The sequence below is a fragment of the Cupressus sempervirens genome, chromosome 9 (genome assembly GCF_028749045.1).
Source record: "Cupressus sempervirens isolate cs-2001-9-10 chromosome 9, ASM2874904v1, whole genome shotgun sequence".
NCBI classification, from domain to species: Eukaryota; Viridiplantae; Streptophyta; class Pinopsida; order Cupressales; family Cupressaceae; genus Cupressus; species Cupressus sempervirens.
The window spans coordinates 458959985-458984549 of NC_143126.1; the positions used below are offsets into that span (position 1 = coordinate 458959985).

General features: G+C 33.3%; 1 protein-coding gene and 1 pseudogene across 3 annotated transcripts; both read right to left on the bottom strand.

Moving 5' to 3' along the window:
• Positions 1-16387: 16387 nt before the first annotated feature.
• On the bottom strand, positions 16388-21742 carry LOC149539312 (pentatricopeptide repeat-containing protein At2g13600 pseudogene; annotated as a pseudogene). 2 transcript variants are annotated; one of them, XR_016356221.1, is made up of 2 exons: positions 21459-21742; positions 16388-21372 (listed from the first exon to the last, which is right to left on the bottom strand). The product of XR_016356221.1 is annotated as a pentatricopeptide repeat-containing protein At2g13600 pseudogene, transcript variant X2 (transcript). The 2 variants fall into 2 exon arrangements; XR_016356220.1 differs by having other exon boundaries at positions 16388-21736.
• Positions 17298-18910, bottom strand: LOC149539313 (pentatricopeptide repeat-containing protein At4g21065-like). The gene is made up of 2 exons (XM_089802542.1): positions 18761-18910; positions 17298-17882 (listed from the first exon to the last, which is right to left on the bottom strand). Exons 1-2 carry the CDS (start codon positions 18908-18910, stop codon positions 17298-17300), a joined length of 735 nt encoding a protein of 244 aa, XP_089658668.1.
• Positions 21743-24565: the final 2823 nt, after the last annotated feature.

Below are 24565 nucleotides of genomic sequence, written 5' to 3' on the forward strand. Positions count from 1 at the left end.
CTTCCCATCACTACATGCAAATATCCTACCCTAATGCTCATGGAATCATAAATCTCAAAATCACAAAAGATAATCCATAATAAAATCATCAAATATGCATAAAAGCATCAAATCTCCATGAGCAAACATCCATAGAAAATCATGAACACAACAGCTCTCTATTGGCAACTGAAGTATCACTGATAATCAAAGTATCCAATGGTTCTCAATAACTAAAATATATCTCAATCATACTGATCGAAGACTCCAAAAATGGTTGAGTCAAACATGTCACATCATGACATCATCAAGAATAAATCCACATTACAGTCTCATCATGGTGACTAGAAAATAACCAAGGATAACTGATCGATGACCAAAAATAATGGTTAAGTCAAGTGTCTCATACATAAGAATCTCAACTATAACAATCAGTAATCGCATCCAATACATAGAGCATTCCATCACATAACCATGGTTGGGTTTATAAAGATCGAGATTAAAACATCATCATGACATCACAATCACATAACCTCCAAGCCTCTGGTAGACGTCCTATAACTGGTCAACACTAGTCAACCCAAAACCCGAAACAATAGCATAAAGAATACACAATGCAAACACATGTCTTGGTTTTGCTAAAATTACATACTTGAATTAAATGTGGAGGTTTTCAGTTTGCGTTTTCCAATTTAGATATCAAGTGGAGAAATTTCATGTTTTACCTAACCCATGTATTTGTTTAATAGATAAAAGTTTCTCCCCAAAACCATTAGACTCAATTTTCTAATTGATCTAATAATATTTTGTTTATATAAACATTGTTTGAAAATAACATTCCTAATGATTCCAATATTATCAACAAAATCTACATATTTCAAAACTTTGATTTATGACACGTTCTAATAATCAACCTTAATTAAACTAAGTTTAATTAAGTTAATTATTAATATCTCTTTATTTTAGTAATAATTGATAAGTTATTATTCATATTTTTAAATCTTTTACAATAACTCAAATTTACATATATACATACTTACATATATACATATATATACATATTTATATATAAATATATATATATATATACATATATATATATATACATATATATATATATATACATATATATATATATATATATATAATTATTAATATTCACATTTTTATTAAAACAAAATATAAAATCGAATTTCATATTACTTAACCAAACTTTTTAAAAAACCCGTCATATTATTCATGACTGTCACCAATGTGACATCTGTCGCGGGTACCCTGCTTACGTAGGTACCCTACGACTGTTGCCTTAATGGCACTGTCGCGGGTATGCTGCGTAAGCAGGTACCTAGCGACCATATAAAGGCGCGGGTACGAGGGGGTGTGATCCGCCCCTACCCAATATAATATAATTTTTTTATTATAACTTGTTCAAAATCGCATTTCACAGATGCGTACGAAATTTGGATTTTTAATAAAGATTATCGACTGCGATTCTATATTCGACTTTTCCAATTAAATATATATATATACATATGTATGTATATATATATACATATGTATGTATATATATATGTACAAATGTATATATGTATATATATGTGTGTGTGTGTGTATATAAATATACGTAGAATTTTAAATATATATATATATATATATATATATATATATATATATATATATATATATATATATATATATATATATATATATATATATATATATATATATATATATATATATATGAAAATGTTTATTTATGCAGATCTGAAATTTTATATATATATATATTTTTCACAAAGAATATATATACGATTTCATGAGTTTTTTATAAAATATTTACTCTCTAAATTTACCCAATAATTCATCCAATGGGTTTGGCTACAATTTAAACCCTAGCCTTGTGTTCTCTTCAGATCTATGCATATAAAGATTCTGAAATAAAATGTAACTACCCATATTGAGAATGCATACAATTAAATAAAAAAATCCTCAAAAAACATATGGAAGACACGAAGAAGACAAGGAATGCAAGATGCGGAAATAGCATAAGTAAAATCACAAGAATCTACCTGGATTCTGATGCTAATTCGCTCTTCCTCAGAAAAACCCGCAGAGCAAGCTCCTCCCTTCTTCAGAGTTCCCGAGTCCTCCAATGCTCCAAAAGCTCTCCACGCTATGTCTAAGCTTCTAAGAATGCCTGAATATAAAGAGCTCTCAGGAAACATCTAGAATGCCTCTAGAAACAGTTAGAAGGTGTCACCAACTAAGCATGGGTCTTTTCCAACCTTCTAGATGAACCATAGGGTTGTAGACACCATGTGCTTAATTGATGCACAAACCTCCGTGTTGTTGACACATGAGAAATAGAAAAGTGTGTTAACTCTCATGCAAGCTTATAACTCCAATTCACTTTTTATATAATTTCCATTTAAATCTTTATAACTTTCATTTTAATTTTTATAACTTTTATTATTATTATTTATTTATTACTTTATTATTATTTTATTATTATTATTAATTTTAATTTCTAATTTTCTTTTATTTAATTCTTTTTCTTCAATTAATTCTCATTTAATTAATTATAATCAAAATATCAAATAGCATGATATTTTATATTAAATTTTTTAAATAATTAATTTATTAATTAAATCTATTTATTAAGACTTAATTAATAGAAAATTCACCATAGACCTCCAAAATAAAATATGAAAACCCATCATAGAGCAAATCACACAAACTCAGTCTAAAGGGTTAAAAATCATGAATTATGTCATCTGATACATTCGGTGGGTAAAATATCCAGATATTTGTCCTACCTCACTAGGACAATTGGCTTAAAGGTTTGGGATTTGGACTTGAGAATTTATCTCCCTTCTCTTATCATTGAGATAGTATAATAGGGTACGCTCATCTTGACAATTCAGGGAAGTCGATACTCGGTACCTGCAACCTGCAGAAAAACTATGCATGTACATACAATATATATAATGCTAAGTTAAACAAACAATGGCAAGAAGTGGTGCATCGTGTAGATCCTGACTAAGCAGGTGACTACGACTCCCTTCCTTAACCACATCAGAAACGCCATACAATAAGAAAGCATGCACACCATACACATGCAAGTATGGGGTAAGTATCCATAATAAAACACATGAGATAACAAACATCAACTAATCATCAACAATAGCTGAAAACAATATAATGATCATCATGTATGCATGAAATGTAAAGTCTAAATGATCTCATCACATAACCACTGAATCCATAACATAATGTCTAATAGTCTCAAAACAATACCACTAATCCATCAACATAAAACTAGTCCATCATAGTCTGATAATAATAGCAACAATATGTCCAGAAAAGATGTGAACGAGGGTAGGCACTACATAAAAGGTCATCATTTCATTTTCATTTTATATTTTTGCAGGAAGGAAGAGGTCGAGATTATTGGAGGATTAGATTGGAGTTTTTGAATAGGAGTAGATTGAAGTTTTGGAGTAATTTTTTTGTAGATGAAATTTCTCATTTTTATTTAGATTTAGATGTAGATGTAAATTGAGATTCAAAATTAGTTATAATATTCTACTTTAATTTAGATTTAATTTTAATTAGTTTCATTTAGATTTAGAATTCTATTCAAAATTGTTTAGGCTTGCATTTAATAGTTTAGTTTTGCATATTTGATTTAGATTTAGATTTGCATTCAAAATCTTTTTTATTTATATATTTTATAATACTTTTCATTTGCATATTTTAAAAGTGCATTTTTCAAATTAGTTTTAGATTTGCATGTTTCATATTAGTTTTAGATTTGCATATTTCAAAATAGTTTTGGTTTGCATGTTTTAGATTTGAATGTTTCATAATAGTTTTACATTTGCATGTTTCAAAGTATAATTTTATCATCAATGTGGATGACAATGCCACCACATCAATACAATTTGTATTTTATTAAAGTTAATGATTTATTTAAAGTAGATGAATCATATATTTAGTATATATTTTATCATTATTGAAATATTAAAAAAAAATTCTTGAAATAATAGCCGGCCAAAATAATATTAAGCCAAATAGATGCCAAAATAATAGCGCCCGAGAAAAGGGGTTGAAAAATAAGACCAAAAAATAGGGCCAAAAAGTAGGACCTAAAAAAATAAGGCCAAAAAAATAGAAACCAAAAAATAAGGCTAAAATAATTTCATTAAATTTTTAAAAATAAAACATGTTCTTTTTGTTAAATATATTTTTGCATGCACATTCAATATGCTTATTTCTTGTGGGGAGTGGGGGAATTTGAAACAAATTTGTAAAATGTCAAAAGACATCTATTGGGGGATATGAGGACTCTTTCATAAGTTATAAAACAAATGCTCCTCATTTCATTTTCATTTTGTGTTTTTACAGGGAGGAAGAGGTGGAGATTATTGGAGCAAATTAGAGTTTTTGAAGAGGAGTAAACTAAAGTTTTCGAGTAATTTTTTGCATGTGAGATTTCTATTTTTCTTTTTTCTTTTTCTTTTAGTTTTGTATTTAGATTTAGATTTAAATGTAGATTTAGTTTCAAAATTAGTTATAATATTCTCCTTTGATTTAGATTTCAATTTCAATAAGTTTCATATAGTTTAGCCTTATGTTTGATTTAGATTTAGAATTCAAACTAATTCAAAATCTATTTGATATAGATATTTGATAGTACATTTCATTTGCAGATTTTTACTGTGCATGTTTCAATTTAATTTTACATTTCCATGTTTCATATTAGTTTTACATTTGCATATTTCAAAATGCTTTTGATTTGCATGTTTTAGATTTGTATGTTTCATAATAGTTTTACATTTACATGTTTCAAAATATTTATATTTTTATGTTTCATAATTAGATTTTATCATTAATGTGGATGGCAAGGTCACCTTATTAATTAAATTTATATTTTATTAAAGTTAATGATTAATTTAAAATAAATGAATCATATATTTAGTTTATATTTTGTCATTATTTAATTAGATTATATATGTGTTTTATTTAAATATTTTTCATAATATAAATAGATTTTTATTAATATTTATGTTTGAAAAGTAGAAGGCAATGCCACCATATTTCAAACATTACAATCGAACTATTTCATTTGAAATAGTTTTGATTTTTATTTATGTTATTTTGAACATTATTCATTTGAAAGAATTTATGTTAACTGTTAATTCTTTCTCATTCTGATTATTTCTATATGTTGATGTTTTTTAACAAGTTTGCGGGTTACTATTTGAGTTATGGATGCCTCGAATAGAGAATCAAACATTATTTAATACTAGCCTAACTACTTTAATGACCTCAAACGATTTCTTTGAGATCGAGTTTGACAAATACCTACAAATAATTAAAGAGACGTGCACAACTATAATTAAAGTTGTGGAGAACACAATATTTCCAATTGACTATGTTGAGGAAATGGAAGCAATGCATATGGAAGATGCATAAGAATTCTTGTGTGACACATCTACAAAACTGGATGGGTTTCTCTCAATGATGAAAGAAGTCTTTCACAATCATTGTTCAAATAAAGGTCGTAAAATAATCATAACCATTGAAGAATGTGACATGTATTCACACCATTACAAAGATATTTTTTTGTAATAGTTCATTCTTGTCTCCGGTTTCAAAATTTTACTTCTAATTAGTTGTATTGGCAATTTCGTTTCCCCATTGTTCTATGCAACTTTCATGAAGAAGAGAACAAGACAAAATAAATTTATTGTTGTACTAAACATTTCTTTAATGGATGTGGCTACTAAATATGTTAATTAAGAAAGAAAATCATAAGTCTAAATAGATGTCCTTAATGATAAGCATATTTATTGATTACAATTATTAATCATTGCAATAAAAATTGCATTATCATTATTAAGTATTCAACAACATATATTATTCTCACATCATCATGGAGAAATAATTTCCATAAAATTGATTCTTATATATTCTTTCACACTTTTTACATCATCTAAATTGTTGTGTTGGGACTTATAATTTCTCTTTCATGAATTAAAAATTTTCCACTATTCGAGTCATTTGTATAACATATATCCCAAATGTGACCATAGTTGCACTCGAAATACTCTAACACTACACCTAAATATCATACTTCCCTTAACCATGTCCTTTATTTTAGTGTAACATTTAACCACTTATTAACCCTAACAATAACACCAAGTGTCATATTAATTAAATTGTAAGCCTTGGATCCTAACTCTAACTCTAACTCTATATATGATTGTACTAATCATTTAGTAAATTATATACATTAACCTAACCCTATATGTACTAGTAACTAGAAATAATATTATATTTTTTATAAGTGAGAATATATATATATATATATAGATAGATAGATAGATATAGAGAGAGAGAGAGAGAGAGAGAGAGAGAGAGAGAGAGATTAGGGGGTTTATCTAGAGAGAGAGAGAGAGATTAGGTGTATCTAGGGAGAAGGGGGAGAGACGGGGGGGGGGAGGGGGGTGAGAGAGAGAGAGAGAGAGAGAGAGAGAGAGAGAGAGATTAGATTAGGGGTGTATCTAGATAGCATAGAGGGTGAGAGATATTAAGGGAGTATCTAAAGAGCAAGGTGAGAGAGATAAGGGGGTGTATCTAGAGATTAGAGAGAGGAATTAGGCAGAGTATCTAGAGACTAGAAAGAGAGAGATTAGAGGGTGTATTTAGACAATGGTGGGAGATATTAATGGGTGGAGAGAGAGAGAGAGAGAGAGAGAGAGAGAGAGAGAGAGAGACAGACAGAGAGAGAGAGATTACATTATTAAAAAGGTTAATAACTTGTATCACAATAGCACTAATCATGGGCACTATAATAGAACTAACCCACATTAAAATTTAACTTGTCAGATATCCTAACACTAAAGGTAAAGTGTAATAATAACACTAACATCAGCTATAATATGATTAGTAACCCAAAAATAACCTTAACCATAGTAATAACACGAACCCTAACTCTAACTCTAACTCTAACTCTAATTATAACCATAATCCTAAATCTAATTCTAACCCTAGCCCAAATGCTAACCCTAACTCTAACTCTAACTCTAACTCTAATTCTACCTCTAACCCTAACCTTAATCCTTTATAACCCTAACTCTAATCCTAATTTTAACCCTAACCCTAATTCTAGCACTAACTCTAAGCCCTACTATAACTCTAATCCTAACTCTAATGCTAATTCTAACTCTAATTTTAACCCATATTCTAGCTCTAACCCTAACTCTAACTCCAACTCTATCTCTAACCTTAACCCTAACCCTAACCCTACCCCTAAATTTAACCCTAACTCTAACTCTAACCCTAACTATAACTATAACTTTAAGTCTAATTGTAACCCTAACCCTAACACTGATCCTAACCCTAACCCTAACTCTAACCCTAACCCTACTACTAATCCTAACCCTAATACTATATATAACGCTAATCCTAACCCTAACACTATATGTAACTCTAACTCTAACCCTAACCCTAATTCTAATCCTAACCCCAACCCTAATTCTAACCCTAAATCTAACCCTAACTCCAACCCTAACCCTAACCCCAACTCTATCTCCAACTTTAACTCTAACTCTAACTTGATCCCTAACTCTAACTCTAATTCTAACCCTAACCCTAGCCTCAATTCTAGCCCAAATTCTAGCCCTAACTATAACTCTAACACTAACACTAATTGTAACCCTAACTCTAACCATAACCCTTGTGCTAACCCTAACCCTAACCCTAATTCTAACCCTAACTCTAACTCTAACCCTTTTCTAACTCTAATTCTAACTCTAACTCTAGCTCAAACCCTAACTCTAAATCTAACCCTAACCCTAACCCTAATTCTAACCCTAATAGTATTTGTAAACCGAATTCTAGCCCTAATCCTAATTCTTACCTTTACCCTAACCCTAAATCTAACTCAATCTGTAACCCCAATTATATTTGTAACCCTAATTCTAACCCTAACCATAATTTTAACTCTAACTCTAATTGTAACTCAAATTCTACCTCTACAACCCTAACTCTAACCCTAATTCTAACCATAACCCCAATTATAGCCCTGACCCTAACTTAATTCTAACCCTAACTATAACTCTAATCCTAACTCTAACCCTAACTTAATTATCACCCTAACCCTAACACTAATTCTAACCCTAACTCTAACTCTAATGTTAATTCTAATTCTAATCCTAACCCTAATTCTAACCCTAATTCTAACCCTAAATCTAACTCTAACTCTAACCCTAACCCTAACTCTAACTCTAACTTTATGTCTAATTCTAACCCTAACTATAACTCTAACTCTAATTGTAACCCTAACCCTAACTCTGACTATAAAGCTATGCCTAATCATAACCGTAACACTATATATAACTCTAACTCTAACCCTAACCCTAATTTTAATCGTAATTCCAACCTTGACTCTAACCCTAACCCTAAATCTAACCAAGTAACTTTAACCCTAACTCTAAATCTAACCCTAACCCCAACTCTATCTCTAACTTTAACTCTAACTCTAACCCTAATCCTCACCCTAATCCTAACCCTAATCCTATCCCCAATTCTATCCCTAACTCTAACTCTAATTCTAACTCTAATTCTAACTCTAACTCTTATACTAACACTAACACTAACACTACCTCTAATTTTAACTCTAACTCTAATTGTAACCCTAACCCTAATGTTAACCCTGACCCTAACCCTAACACTAACCCTAACCCTAACTCTAACTATAATTCTAACCCTCACTTAAATTCTAACCCTAACTCTAACTCTAACCCTTATTCTAACTCTAACTCTAACTCTAACCCTAACCCTAACTCTTATTCTAACCTTAACCCTAACCCTAACTGTATTTGTAGCCCTAATTCTAACCCTCATACTAATTCTTACCCTTACGCTAACCCTAACTATAACTCTAATCCTAACTATATTTGTAACCCTAATTCTAGCCCTAATCCTAACTCTAACTCTAATTCTAAACCAAACCCTAACCCTAACCCTAACTCTAACCCTAACTGTAACTCCAACCCTAACCCTATTTCTAACTCTAATTGTAAACCTAACCCTAACAATAACCCTAAATCTAACCTTAACTCTAATTCAAACCCTATCCCTCACCCTAATTTTAATCTTAATACTAACCCTAACTCTAACTCTAACCCAAAACCTAACCTTAACACTAACCCTAACCCTAATTCTAACCTTAACCCTGACCTTAACTCTAACTCTAACCCTAACCTTAACCTTAACACTAATCTTAACCATAAACATTAATCTACCCCTAACTCTAACCCTAAATCTAACTCTACCATAATTGGACTCTAACCATAACCCTAATCCTAACTTTAATCCTGGCTCAAAACCTAACCCTAACTCTAACTCTAACCTTAACCCTGACTCAACCCCTAACCCTAACCCTAACTCTAATCCTGACCTTAATCATGGGCATAACTCTAACCCTAACCTTAACCACTAACATAACCCTATCCATGACTCTAACCCTAAATCTAACTCTACCATAACTAAACTCTAACCCTAACCCTAACTTTAATTCTGACTCAAACCCTAACCCGAGGTCATCCTAACGCTAACCTTAACCTTGACTCTAACCCTAACCCTAGCCCTACAATAACCCTAACCCAAACCCTAACTATAATCATAACTCTAACCCTAACCTTAACCATGAGCATAACTCTATTCATAACCTTAACCATAAACATAACTTTACCCCTAACTCTTGACCCTAAATCTAACTCTACCATAATTAGACTCTAACCCTAACCCTAACCTTAACTTCAATCCTGACTCAAACTCTAACCTTAACCTTGACTCAAACCCTAACCCTAGCCTTACTATAACCCTAACCCTAACCTTAACCATGACCATAACTCTAATCCTAACCTTAACCATAAACATAACTCTAATCTAAACCTTAACCATAACTCTAACAATAACCATAACCATAACTCTAACCCTAACCTTAACCATAACTCAAACCCTAACCCTAACTCCAACCCTAACCCTAATTCTATCCCTAAGGTTAACATTAACTGTAATGGTTACTTTGCACCTAACCATATATCTATGTTTGAATATAACATTTTACATTATAATATCTCAAAAATAAATTTTTTTTTAATCTAAATTAAACTCCATTTATTAAATTTAAAAAAGAATGTTTTGAAGCATAATTTTATAGTAACTTTATACAACTCTAATTAAAAATTAATTAACAGTTTTATAATAACCTTATCAAAATATAAATAAAAGGTAAATATTTTTCCTATTGCATCACGACTGCCACTAGCTTTTATATATATATATATATATATGTATGTATGTATGTATGTATGTATGTATGTATGTATGTATGTATGTATTACGCCGAAAGTAATCGTTCTCAAGGCACCTATTTTTATTTTCATAAATCTCAACTCCGATTAAAATAACCTTGGGATTAAATAAAAATAGGCACCTCAAGAACGATTACTCTCGGCGCAATATATATATATATATATATATATATATATATATATATATATATATATATATATATATATATATATATATATATATATATATATATATATATATATATGTATGTATGTATAGGCATATATAGGCATATATAAGCTAGTTTATATCCCTGGGAAGATCTTTCTGTAATATTTCCAATGATGGTTGGTTGTTAATCTAGATTCCGCTCCAAGTACATTCTATTCATCTTTTTTGTATTTTTGTATTTTTGTATTATGGTAGATATTTTGGTTGTTTCAAGTCTAGGGATTGATTTTGTTGCTTCAGATATTTCGTCATGGGTTCTACTATCTGTTGTACCAACCTTATGTCTCTTGTGGTCTTTGTTGACATCCTTTTGTAGCATTTTTGCAAACACACTAAGATAAAGTGTCACTCTATTGTATTTCAGGATCTTGTACATCTTTTTGTTTTGTTGTACTCACACTACATTATAAAATGTGTTGGGGGGTTTCATGTTGGCCATATTCGTCATCTTCCTTTGTCAAGTGAGTGTTCCTTCCACGACATTAGCCTCATGATGTGTCGATGACACATCCCATTATAGGTGTTTGTACTTCTTCTACACTCTTGATGTTCCCAGTTCTTCTTTCTACAGGAGATTATGCATTTAGTTTTCATGTTTTTGTCTTACCTCTCAGCATTATAGGGGGTTTTGTTGGTTCTACTACTTTCCTGGTTCAATAATGATCTATGTATTCAACATTTGTTCATATGTATTAGGCAACTGCAGTGGCTAGATAATGGATCATTTACCATAAAGACATTGTTCTCTTCATTCCTTCTTTGGAGGCCATGGAGACATCTTCCATCTTCAATTGATCAACTCTTCAAACTTAGTCTTCTCTACCTGGTCATGTTCTAGTCAGTGGGGATTCTTTGAATCAACAGTTTGACAGTGTTTGTAGCTTCATGCTTCAAAAGTGTTCTTCATGATCATCAATTTGTTCCTATCTTCTATAACATTATTTCCATTTCTTTTTGGAGTAGGGTTTTTCCCATGTTGTTTTCTCTATTTCTCCTCTTTACACAAATCTAGTTGTGATTGGGTACCTCATCAAGCCACGTTGTCAAGGCCCAATTTTACTTGCAGTATTGTAGTTTTCTTGCTTTTTCTTGCAATGTTTATAGCTACATTGGTGCTCATCTTAAGGGGGTGTTAGAGTAAAGAATTAATTAAATTAAATTGAATGAATTATTTTTACTCCCTTCTTAAGATTTCTCTTTTATGCACTTGCATGAGTCATTTGATAATTAAATATCTTTTACCTCTTAGAGTTTTCCTTTTAGGGTTTTGATCTCCTTTTATAAGGATTGATCTCACTTTGTAACATTTTTTTTCATTCAATACAATTTGCACTTCTTTTTCACACATAAAAAATGTCTCATCTTCTGTGGATCTTTGAATTCAAACCTCCATAGCTTTGTTCCTCTCTTTCTATGATAGGTGTTTGCATGTAGTGATTCTTGGGAGCTATGAGGTTGAGCTTTCATCAACTTCAACAATTTTCCCTACCAAATGATTTCAATTGGTTTGGCTAAATTTCATTAACTACAAATACAAATTGATGTATCATGTTCTCCGTCCACAAAGCATTTCCAAACTTCAAATTGGTGTTTCCCCCCCTCCTCAGTTCAAAACATTGAGGTGGTTGTCAACTAGAATAGTTCTATAATTGCAAGATGATTGACTTTTCTTAAAGTCTAATTTTATAATAGGCCCCAAGTTGATCCACTTCCAACTTGTCATTAACCATTGTTTCTCATGCCAAAGCATTCCAATTTTATGACTAGGACAACTATTGAAGGATACCACCTCTAGATTTTGCAAGTCCACCAATCATTAATTAATCTCAATTATACAAATCATCAAGGCAACTACATTGCATATATCTCTTGTGATCAACTTAAAATCATTACTTTGTCACTTGCATAAACCACATTAACTTTGCATCAACACATATCGAAGCCTTGGTTCTTGCACTAGGTCACTATGATATCCATTGTATTGCATTATGTTACATCAGATTCAAGTATCAAAACATCTAACATTATGATAACCACATCATCACCATTATTATTTGTTAGTCTTGACTATAATAAAGTAGGTCTGAAGTGTTTCTCTATTATCACATTACATTAAAATTTATTCCACAAAAGAATTCAACCAATCATATTGTAGATAATTAACTTGTATAATATATGATCAATTTAAATTATTCAAAAATACTTGTTTTCTTTTGTACAAAACACTAACTTAATTGTGCATAAGTGAATGCAATAGTTTTTATCTATGACAAGTGCAATAAAAAAATGACAAATCAATTTGTTTTTCAAAGCCTTACAATTTGGCAGAAGAGGAACCAAATCCCATGTATTATTCGCATTCAAAGACTCCATTTCATCTTTCATTGCATCCATCCAATGGACTAAATTTATATCATTACATGCTTGCTTAAATGTTTGTGGCTCTACTTGATCAGAACATAAAGAAAATAATAACTCGTAATCATCAAACATAAGAGGACGTTTTCTTTTTCTCAAGTAGATTTCCTTGGCTGTGGGATTTGATTGATATCTTCTCTATGTCCAACTAGAAAATCAGTACCATCACCATGTTCATTTGCTCGATTTGGATTATGAGAATCAAATTGGACACTAGCGATCCTCTGTTGCAAAACATGTGATTGGTGTGTTTGAATTTGACCACCAAAATCCATTTGTATTGTGGCAGTATCAAAATCTAGTTCCATTTTAATGTGTGGATTTCCAATCGTGAATTGGGGTTGTGAGTGAAAAATACTAGTTTGGCCCTTTGTGGGATCGATACCTAGTGTGGAAGGACCGAGAACTTTGTCTTTGGAGTGGTGGTGGTGGGGGGGGGAGGGGGGCAATTAACATAAGACTGTGTGTAGAAATGGAGGGTTGGGGTGCATGATGTCCAGCCACCGTGGACATTGAGAACTAGGAGTTAGGCAGAGTAGTATGCTCTTGTGTTTGACGAGTAGCAATTGTTAAGGGAGTCTCACAAGCTTGGGCTAAGAAGGACAATGACATCCCAAGTCTGAGATGCATGTTGGAGATAGGTGAGTAAAAGGGTTGTCACCACCCCATGTGGGTGAGTTTTAGATTGGTGATGAGGAGGGCACTACATGTGTGTGTGTGTGTGTGTGTGTGTTTGTGTGTGTGGGTGTGGGTGCGTGCGCACGCGCACGCAATACAAAGTGTCATGCTCAGTATAGGGACCGATGTTGAGCATAGACTACTGTTTAGAAACCATAACACTTGGATAAATAATAGTGGGTGTAGATGGAGTTTGAACCCCATGTGGAAAAAGGGTAATGTTCTATATGGCATTTTCAGCATGAGTAATATTTGGCATAATACAAGTTGTAGAGTTGGGCATTGTGGGGAGTCCAATGGAGGTAGGGGACATAATCGTGCGGTGATGGGATTGAATGTAACTGAAGGGGTCTTTTGAATGCGCCCTCTGTTATCAAATAAATCAAACTTAATAAAATCAAGAGAAGTAGTGTTCAATTTTTGCAAACCTGAAAAAGACTTTTCGTTGAACATAACACCATAAATTTGAAGCACTTTATGAGCAATTGGATCCCACAATCGAAAGCTAAATTGGTCTTCACCATGCCCCAGAAATATGCATGTTTTTTATTTAAAGTCCAATTTTGTTCTCTGCTCCTTAGGAATATGAACATATGCATCACATCCAAAAACTCACAAATGAGAAAAGGAAATTCTTTTACCAAGCCACCTCTCCCTCGGAATATCAAAATCAAGACATGATGAAGGAGCTCGATTTATTAAATAAACCATTGTATTACACACCTCTGCCCAAAATAACTTCCCCAAACCAACATTAGATAACATACACCGAGCTTTCTCCAAAATAGTTCGATTTAACCTCAGCTACACCATTTTCTTGAGGCGTATAAGGGACTTGTTTAATCCTTTGAACACCATGATCTGCACAAAAACTATCAAACTCCAAAGAGAAAAATTCACCACTATTGTCTGCTAGTAGACATTTAATCTTCTTCCCAACCTAATTTTCAACCATAGCCGTAAAAATTTTAAATTTCAAAAACACTTCGGATTTCTTATTCAACATATAAACCCAAACTTTTCAAGTGCAATCATCAAGAAAAGTTACAAAATAATTAGCACCTTCGATTGAAGTTACTTCTGTAGGACCAAAAAAGTTGGAATGCACAAGTTCTAATAAAGAAGATTTCTTCTCATGACCCATCCTTACGAAGCTCATGAGATTTTGCTTGTCATAAAGACAATGTTCACATAGTTCCAAATCAAGTGATTTAAGACCCGGAAGTTGACCTCAAGATCCTTCCTACTCATATGACCAAGCCTCTTATGCCAAATTTCAGCGTTACTATCTGTAACAGCCATGGCTACTCCCACTTCACTATTACACTAAAGTATAAAGATTGTCTAATTTCTTTCCTTTAGCCAGAACTAATTGACCTTTGGACACTTTCCATGAATCAAGATCAAAGTTAACAGTACAGCCTTGTGTATACAATTGAATAACTGAAATAAAATTACACTCGAGTGTAGGAACATGTCTAACATCTTTTAAAAGCCATTGACTACCATTTTACAACAATAGTAAAATATCTCCTTTGCCTACAATATCACATTGTTTATTATCCCCGAGAAAAACTTTACCAAACATACCTTTGTGGTAATTTTTTAAGGCACTTCGACATGGAGAAGCATGAAAAGATGCACCATAATCGAGAACCCACGAACTTACATTCGTGTCACCAGCTACAAGAACTAAAACTCCATCATCTTTAACATCTGTGATATTAACACCATCACTTATTACTTTGTTTTGTGCCATTTTGTGATTCCAACATTGCTTCTTTGTTTGCCCCAGTTTACCACAAAACCAGCAAGTGCCATTTCTTCCTCTAAATCTTGAATGATGATTCGATCTGCCTCTTCCATTATTGTTATGCCTTCCTCTTTCATGACTTCTACCTCTATTGCTTGTGCTCACAACTGTTAGAGCATCACCGGAAGAGGGTTCTTGGTGTTTCCTTCGCATGTCTTCACTAAGTAATGTAGCTGCGACTTCATCGAATTTTAGTTTGCTCTTGGCTACTATTAAAGTGCTCACAGCCATTACTACACCTTCCTAGCTATTCAGAAGTGAACGTAATAATAAAATGGTTTTCGTTTCATCATCTAATGGTATACCAATTGAAATGAGTTGACTAGCTAATGTATTAAACTCATTCAGATGATTCGACATCACTCCCTTCTTTCATTTTCAGATTATATAGCTTCTTCATTATAAAAACTTTATTGGATGTTGAAGGTATCTCATACAATGAAGATAATTTCTCAACTAGCTCTCTAATTGTCTTCTCAACAGAAACATTAAACAACGCGTTACTTGAGAGAGCCAAGAAAGTCGTTGCCCTTACTTTCAAATCCAATTTTTCCCATTCTTCGTCTGTCAATGATCCTTTGCCCTTCACTTTACCAAGCAATGTAGGTTGTAAATCGTGCTTGATGAGCAAAGACTCTATTTGCACTTTCCATAGCCTGAAGTTTTGCCCAAAAAACTTTTTGATTTTCCACTTATCTACCTCATCCATGGCATCTACAAATCTTCACCGATTTCCAAAAAATGGAATGAGCTTACAGATCTGATACCAATTGTTGAGCTAAAAAGAAATTCAGAAATAAATAAGAACTAAAACTAAATCAGACAACAAAGAACGCATAAGATTTAACACAGATTTATAGTGGTTCATCCAGCTAATCTGGACTACATCCACTCTTCAAGTAGGGGAATTTCTCTTATTTAGATAAATCACATTTACAATGCTACAACACAATCAACTGGTTATACATATTATTTTTCAATCTTTCAATGGAAGACAAAAGGGCATGGAAGATGAAGAGACGACAATGATTGGATTTCACCATCAAACAATCAGAACCGTAATAATATTCTTCTTCCAGAACCGTTTCAGAAACTGTAACTTTGTGGGACATTTTCCTGAGTGCAAGTAAAACCACTTCAAGTAATGAAATAAGTGTTGCTCATACCATTGAAGTATTTACAACCATGATCCACTAAACCTACATGGCTGTAGGCAAATAAGACACAAACAAGGCTTGCATGATCGTGTTTGATCCCAGAGAGCTCCATTAGGTCAAAGAGTTTGACAGCATCCTTACTATAGCCATGCATTGCATATCCTGAAACCCTTACCGTCCATGCCACCAAGTTTGCCTTATACATTTTGTCAAACACCTTGCGTGCCTTTTATAGACTTCCACATTTTGCATACATGTCTATCAAAGCATTCCCTATAACATGTGACAAAAACCCACTTATTTATTGATGGATCTATATACCCTACTTCAAAACTCCAAGTTTGGCACAAGCCAGTAGGATGCTGGAATAAGTTGATGAGTCTGGCACTATACCCGTCGATTGCATTTGCATAATAGTATCCAAGGCTTTCTTAACAAACCCATTTTGCATATAGCCCACAATGACTACAGTCTGTGTGACCACATTTTGTTGAGGCATTTTTTCAAACAATTTGTGTGCCTTCTATATGCTTCCACATTTTGCATACATGTCCAGAAAAGCAATCTCCACTACAACCTCTACCAAAAGTCCACTTTCAATTGTTTTCGATGAAACTCCATAGCCTGTTTCTAAAGTCGAAGTTGAGTACAAGCTAGTGCGTTTTCCTTGAAAAAGCCTTGGAAAACTCCAAGGCTTTTTCATCGGCCCATTTTGTGTATATTACAGGACCTGTAATCATGATTGTCCATGAGACCATATTTGGATGATGCTTTTTGTCAAACAATTTGTGTGCCTCCTGTAGCCTTCCACATTTTGCATACATATTTATCAGGGCAGTAAAAAGCACACTATCAGAAACAAATTGAGCTTCCATTATTCTTCGATGAATATCCATAACCTTTTCCAAAGCTCCAATTTTGGAACAGAAAGGGAGAAGGTTGGCAAAGGTGAACTGATTGGGTTGAACACTTGTTAGCTGCATTCTCCGAAATAGTGTCAGTGTCACTTGAGGTAACCCATGTCTTGCATATGCTGCAATGACCATATTCCACGAGAGGACATTTAGTTTAGTCGTGTGGTCGAAAACTTTCCAAGCATCCACCAAATTTCCCAATTCGGCATACATGTTGATAGGGGTATTTTGTAACAAAGTGTGTGTAGCAAATGTATATCCTCTGTCAGTAATGTCAGAGTGGATGTGTTTGCCGTCTAAAAGCGTATTGTTGGCAAGGGAGATCTGCCACAGATGAAGATATACAGAGGAGTCTAGTGGAAGATTTTGTGTCATAAGCTTCATTCAAGCAACCCGCTCCTAGGAGTGCTCTCATATTGAGATGGGTAATGAATGGCATGGTGTTAACGGTTCATGATTCTCTTTGGGAATCAACAAGATGCAAATCGCCCATACACGGAAATCTGCTTCTAACTTTTGTTCCTCGAAGTTTCAAGGAATCAATGCTGCGAAGTTTTAAAAAAGGGCTAATCTCCAGATCTAGTGATAGTTTCCGACTCGTATTAGTATCGAGACAAATTTACCTATATTTTCCTACCATTTCATTTTCAAAATGATTGTATCACAAAAAATTTATTTGTTTTTGAGAATGATTATGTCCTTTGGAGTTTAGGATGTTGGCGTTGCATTCTTTACATAATTTTTTCACAAGGTCAGTCAAATCAGCATTCTACACTTGAACTCAGTTGTGAGTGAAATTCATCTCCACAAATTAATTGTTGTATTTTGATAGAAACAATGATGCAACTCCATTAGATGACAGTCAGGAAAACATGCCCTCCACCAACATTTTCTGGAAGCTTGGAACTCAAGGCCTAATCCAGACATGGCTTCTCGAGCTGCTGCTTCGATTTCTTTGAGCAAGTATTATCAACTCCACTAGTAAGTCGATGAAGGAATCTGACTAGAATCAGGTTAGAGCCTGTGACCATGTCGGAGAGTATGCCTTCAAGGCATTTGAGAGTTTTGTTTGCTTGGGAAGCTGTCACTTTCAACTTATTCCAATGGAGGGAGGTTCTTATGTACTCCCATCCTCTCTTTCTTTTAAAATAAGAGTTGAAAATAGACATTCTTTTGTCTAAATTTGCCTCAAAATTGCTTACGCTGGAGTTTATCGGGTGTTGCCAGTCCTTCCTTCTGCAGAGACAATCAGGTTTACCTAATCGCAAAGGTAAGCCTAGGGTTCTCGCTGCAGAAATATTCAAATAGGTTTGAGCGATGTTATATTCTGTCTTCATTTGAAGCGAATGCATTGTTCGACTAGGCATAAGTAGTAATGGTATTTTATAGCCATCGTGCATCAGTTTAGTTGGATCCAATCTCCTTGTTGATGATCATTTTTCATCTGGAGAGCAAGTCCATAAGAAAAACATTTAAACTGCATAAACAAGCATCAGACTAGAACATCCTTGTTGAGTTAGGACAGACATATGGATGGTGAGCTTATGGAAGAAGCAAAGAAAATCCCTAAGAATATGACCATATGGCAATGATGAAACCTGAATCCAACCATCACAACAAATTTTTTGCAATGATCTGTACCATTAAGCTGGCTTCAGTGACAATCACCAGATTTGTGAAGTTTTTGAACCAAAATGGGTTTCCTCTGGACAATGTTAAGCAGCCCAGAGGCAATTTCAGCTTCTCTACTGAAGGGAAGGCAATAGATCACCATCCTCCGCATCATTCAATAAATATCTTTTATATGGAATTTACCATGCTGTCTTCACTTGCGAGAGTGATTTGTTCAATTTTGTCCAGATCTACCGTGTTTGAAGTATATGCTTCCAACATATAGAGATGTACCATTTTGCAGACTTAAATCCAACTACATCCAGGTATCTTTCTAATTCCTCTATGAATCATCAATTTTCTTGCCTTTTGAGCATCACCCCACCTGCCCACCTCTGCAAAAAGATTAGACAGAAGAACATAAGGGGCAGAAGTTTGAAAATCCAACTCAAAAAGGACTGTGGCTGCAAATTGCCCTAGCCCTGTATGCTTATGTGATCTGCAGGCACCAAGAAAACACATCCACACAACATCGTCAGGTTTTATTGGCATTTTGATGATAAAGTTTAGGGTACTTTCAAGATAGCCAGCACGGCCAAGAAGATCAACCATGCATACATAATGATCCATTGTAGGCATAATGCAATAAGAGTCGCTTATGCAATTGAAATATTTACAGCCCTCCTCCACCAGGCCTGCATGGCTGCATGCAAATAAAATGCAAACAAAGCTTACACGATCGGGAATGATTCCTGAATGCCTCATTTGTTCAAAGAGTTCGAGGGCATCCATTTTATAGCCATGCATTGCGTACCCAGCAATCATTGCAGTCCATGAGACCAAGTTTGCATTTTGAATCTTATCAAATAAATTTCTCGCCTTTAGTATGCATCCACTTTTCGCATACATATCTATCAGTGCATTTACAATTACAACCCTCGACAGGAAGCCGATTTCTATTATTTTTTGATGAAGCTCCATGCCCTGTTTCAAAGCTCCGAGCTTTGCACAAACTGGCAAGGCAATGGCAAAGGTCGCTGTGTTTGGCTTCACATTCACCAATTGCATTTGCTTACAAATGTCCAAGGCCTCCTCAACAAGCCCATTTTGTGCATATCCAGCTATGATTGCATTCCATGAGACTACATCTCGATGGCGCATCTTGTCAAACAATTCACGTGCCTTCTGTAAGCTTCCACATTTGGCATACGTGTCTATCAGGGCATTACCAACCACAGCATGTGAGGAAAGGCAGAATTCAATTGTCTTTTGATGGATCTCCATACCTTGTTCCAAATTTCCGAGTTTCGCACATGCTGGAAGGACGCTTGCAAAGGTTCCCGAGTTTGGCTTCACACCTGCCGATTGCATTTTCTTAAAAGCCTCACAGGCCTTCAAACAATGCCCATTTTGTGCATATCCTGATACCATCACAGTCCATGTGATTTCATCTGGATGCTGCATGCTGTCAAACAATTTGTGCGCCTTGTTTAGGCTTCCACATTTTGCATATGCATCGATAATGGCGGTCACAATTACATTATTGGACAAAAGGCCGCTTTCAATTATGATTTGATGGATCTCAATACCCTTTTCTGAGGCTCCCATTTGGGCACACGCCGTCAGTATAGCAACATAGGTTGTCGAGATTGGCTTCACACCTGACAATTGCATTTGCTTAAAAATCTCCAAGGCTTTTCTACCAAGCCCATTTTGGGCTTGTCCAGCAATGACTGCACTCCATGAGATCGCATCTCGTTGGGGCATTCTTTCGAAAATCTTCATAGCCTCGTCTGGATCACCATCTTGTGTATAACCAGTAATCATAGCAGTCCAAGAGACAACATTGGCATTACGCATTTTGTCAAACACATCTCGTGCCTTCTGTATGCTCCCACATTTCGCATACATGTCTATCAGGGCATTCCCAACTACAACATCGGACAAAAACCCACTTTCCATTATTCTTTGCTGGATCTCCATACCCTCTGCCAAAGCTTCCATTTTAGCGCACGCTGAGAGCATACTGGCAAAAATGAACTGGTCAGCCTGTACATCGCTTTGTTGCATTTGCTGAAATAATGTCAATGCCTCTTGAGGAAAACCATGCCTTCTGTAAGCTGCAATTATCATTTTCCATGAGAAAACATCTCGTTCAGTTATGTGATTGAAAACTTTGCGAGCATTAACCAAACTTCCGCACCTGTCATACATGTTGATAAGTGTATTTCGTAAAAATATGTTGGTGGCAATTGTAAATCCCCTACAAACAATGTGAGAGTGGCTTACCTGACCCTCTAAAAACGTATTCTTGGGAGTGCAGGTTTGCGGTAGTATAAAATATGTTGAAAAAACTACAGAGGCATTGTTTTTTGTAAGCAGAATGTATATTGCCTCCTTCAAACGACCGTCAGTACATAATCCCCTGAGTTTGGGATGGGCTGCTGATAACATTCTGTGATTAAAGCTTGGAGAATGTGTTCTCTTATTTACTTGACTCTATTTTTCTAAACTTGTCACAATCGACATGACTTTCTTACGGAGAACTGCAACTCACGAAGATCTTGTGTAATAACAATGGATTAGCCCATCTTTTCAAATTTAAGTAGGAGAAGAATTTTTTATGCAAATTTTAATTACGTATTTAATTTGGCTGCTTATTTTAAATTATATTTTTAAACAAGTGGATAGGAAATGTGAAAGGGAGAAAAAGATTGTGGTTGAAGTGTACATCTAAATATATAAAATTAAAAAATATAATATTAGACTATGTTTAATGTCTATAGTTAGATAGTTTCTTATTATTATAAATTTTTTATGTAATAGTGTATATGTAAGCTTAATATGGAGATAGTATTTGAAATGTAGTTATCTTTGATGTATATTCAACCTAATAATTTTAAAATAAAAGCTTTGACACAAATTAAATATTTCAAAATACGTATCTATAAGCAACAAACTAAAGAACCTATCAATGCATGATATATAATAGAGAACCTTATTAATTTTGTTCTCATATATTTGTCTTGACATTTTCATGAAGAATAAATTGGGTGTGAGAAAATAGAAAAAAATTATGTGTATCTAGCTACATTCAAATTGTTGCCTATAAGTATAACATCTTTGGACAACAAAATGTTTGTTACACAAAAATAAATAATAGATTTCACTTTGAAATAGAAACCTATGATTAAGGATATATAATAATAATTAAATTGCATGCATCCTTCAATCAATTTTTCCTTCATTGAGAGTAAGGTAGGGGAAGAAGATAGTCATTGTGAAGTATCAATTATTTGAATAAAATGTATAAAAATTTAAGATAGTGTTTAGATTGACTAAATTGAGTTATAAAAAGGTGAAAATACTAAGGTTAGAAAATTGATGAAAAAATATTAAAAGTAGAAATAGAAAATTACTTATGTAATATGATAGGCTATCCTTTGTAAACTAAGATATCTGGAAATCTCAAATATCTCTTTATAATTAATATGTTGGCATACAAGAGGGAAAAGGCATGGATTAGTGCTAAATAGCACTAATTAATTTGATAAATCAATTATGATTTCACTTCTAATATCAATAGAATTACAAAAGTCTATTTGTTCATGAAAATTATGTTGGCACATTTATCCCTTTTAAAAAATAATTTAATTACTCATTATAATTGACATGCATAATCACATATATATTAACAAAAGAAATTATCCATAAAAATAAAATAAAAAATTTAAAAACTGAAAAGATGAAATAGAACAGTGAAATTCTATTTCACTATGTACTATATGTTAAAACAAACTTTGCTAAAACTATTTTTTATCTAAAAAATAAAACTTTGTATGAATACAACTACAAATAATATAAGAGAAAAGCACATGCCTGACTAATGACCTCCACCAATTGTATGCTTTAAAACGAATTGTACTCGACAGTCATGCACATATTGTGTTTGGATAGTATATATTCAAATATTAATTCAATTCATGATTGATTAACAATTAATCTAAGCAATAATCTACCAATTGAAATGTTTATTGTCTTACATTTTACTACATAATCAACATTGCAAGAGAACGGGAAAACATGTTCATGGGTTATCCTATTTCTCCTCCATAATGAATGTTAAGAAAAACACAAATGTTGCATGGCTTACAACCGTGGTGGCTAAATCTATATATTAATCTTAAAATATAGAAGATAAAAGAAATGCCCATCAATGTTTCAAAACCAAAATTGTTGGATTGATAGATAGCATAGGAAACATTTCAAATAGATGTATTATGCAATTAGTATAATGTCGGAATTTATTACAGCCAAAAACTTTCCTCTATCTTTAGTTAGTAAGAAGCAAAATGAAAATGGAACTCATCTTTGACAATTCCTGTGAGAAGAGAAGTAAAATATTAGCAAAACTTATATTTGCAATGTCCATGGTAAGTAACATTACTAACTAGAAATTTTGATTAGATAGTTTGTAATTTGGGTTAGGTTTAGTGTTTAATTTGTTTTATTATTCATTTAGTCTATATTAGTACTCTATTTAGGAAAATGGTTATTTTATTTGAAATTAAGCTATAATTTAGCTTATGGTTACAATTCAAGAGCTGAAGCTATCTTGTATTGGTATTAGATGTCCTACATTTCTTATAAATAGTTAGGGTTCCTTTCGCAGTCATAAATGCTAAATCTTTACAATAATTATTTCATTGGGAGAATTCTTACATAGTTGTGTACGTTATCTAAGCTAAAGTACCTCAACCTTGGTCATAAGAGATTATCTAGAGTCATCCCAAAGTTAAGCAAGTTGAAGAACGACTTTGTTTTATGGGCAACATTAAATAGAAAAAGATTGTAACATTATATTAACCCTAATTTCAAAATATTACCCTATGGTCAATTAATAGAGAGGACATTTCAGACATAGCCAAACATCATTTTTTGAGCCAGTGTGTTGACTATTCTTCCTAATAGAGTTAGAGCAAGATGGTTAGAATGACATGACAATCTTCAAACAACATATAGCACAATTGTTTATCCTGCAACTAAAAGTAGAAGAACATTTTTGTCCAATCTAAATCAACAAGCAGTTTTCACTGTGGAGCCCATATATTTATTTACTACAAATCTTGCAATAACTTTGTCTTAAGGTACCAAGATGATAACAAACAACCAGAGTAAGCTTTTGGTAACTTATGATTTGTTTCAAGAAGATTTGAGTTCGATTGTATCTAAAAATGCCTTCAAATTGACTATTGTGGAGCAGGCATTGTGTTTGCTTTTGCCTCCACCAATTTTTCAATCTAGGAAGAAATATCAAATAGTATTAATCTGTGTGTTTAAAGTCATGTATCATCACTGTGCAAATCTCACAATATGTTTCATTTGTGGTCCAGATG

Excerpts from the sequence above, each read along its gene's own strand:
- LOC149539313 (XM_089802542.1), bottom strand. The coding sequence starts at position 18,910 with ATGCATTCGCTTCAAATGAAGACAGAATATAACATCGCTCAAACCTAT. Across the intron at positions 17,883-18,760 it reads AACACCCGATAAACTCCAGC|ATCTCCCTTGCCAACAATAC; the intron begins GTAAGCAATTTT and ends CATCTGTGGCAG.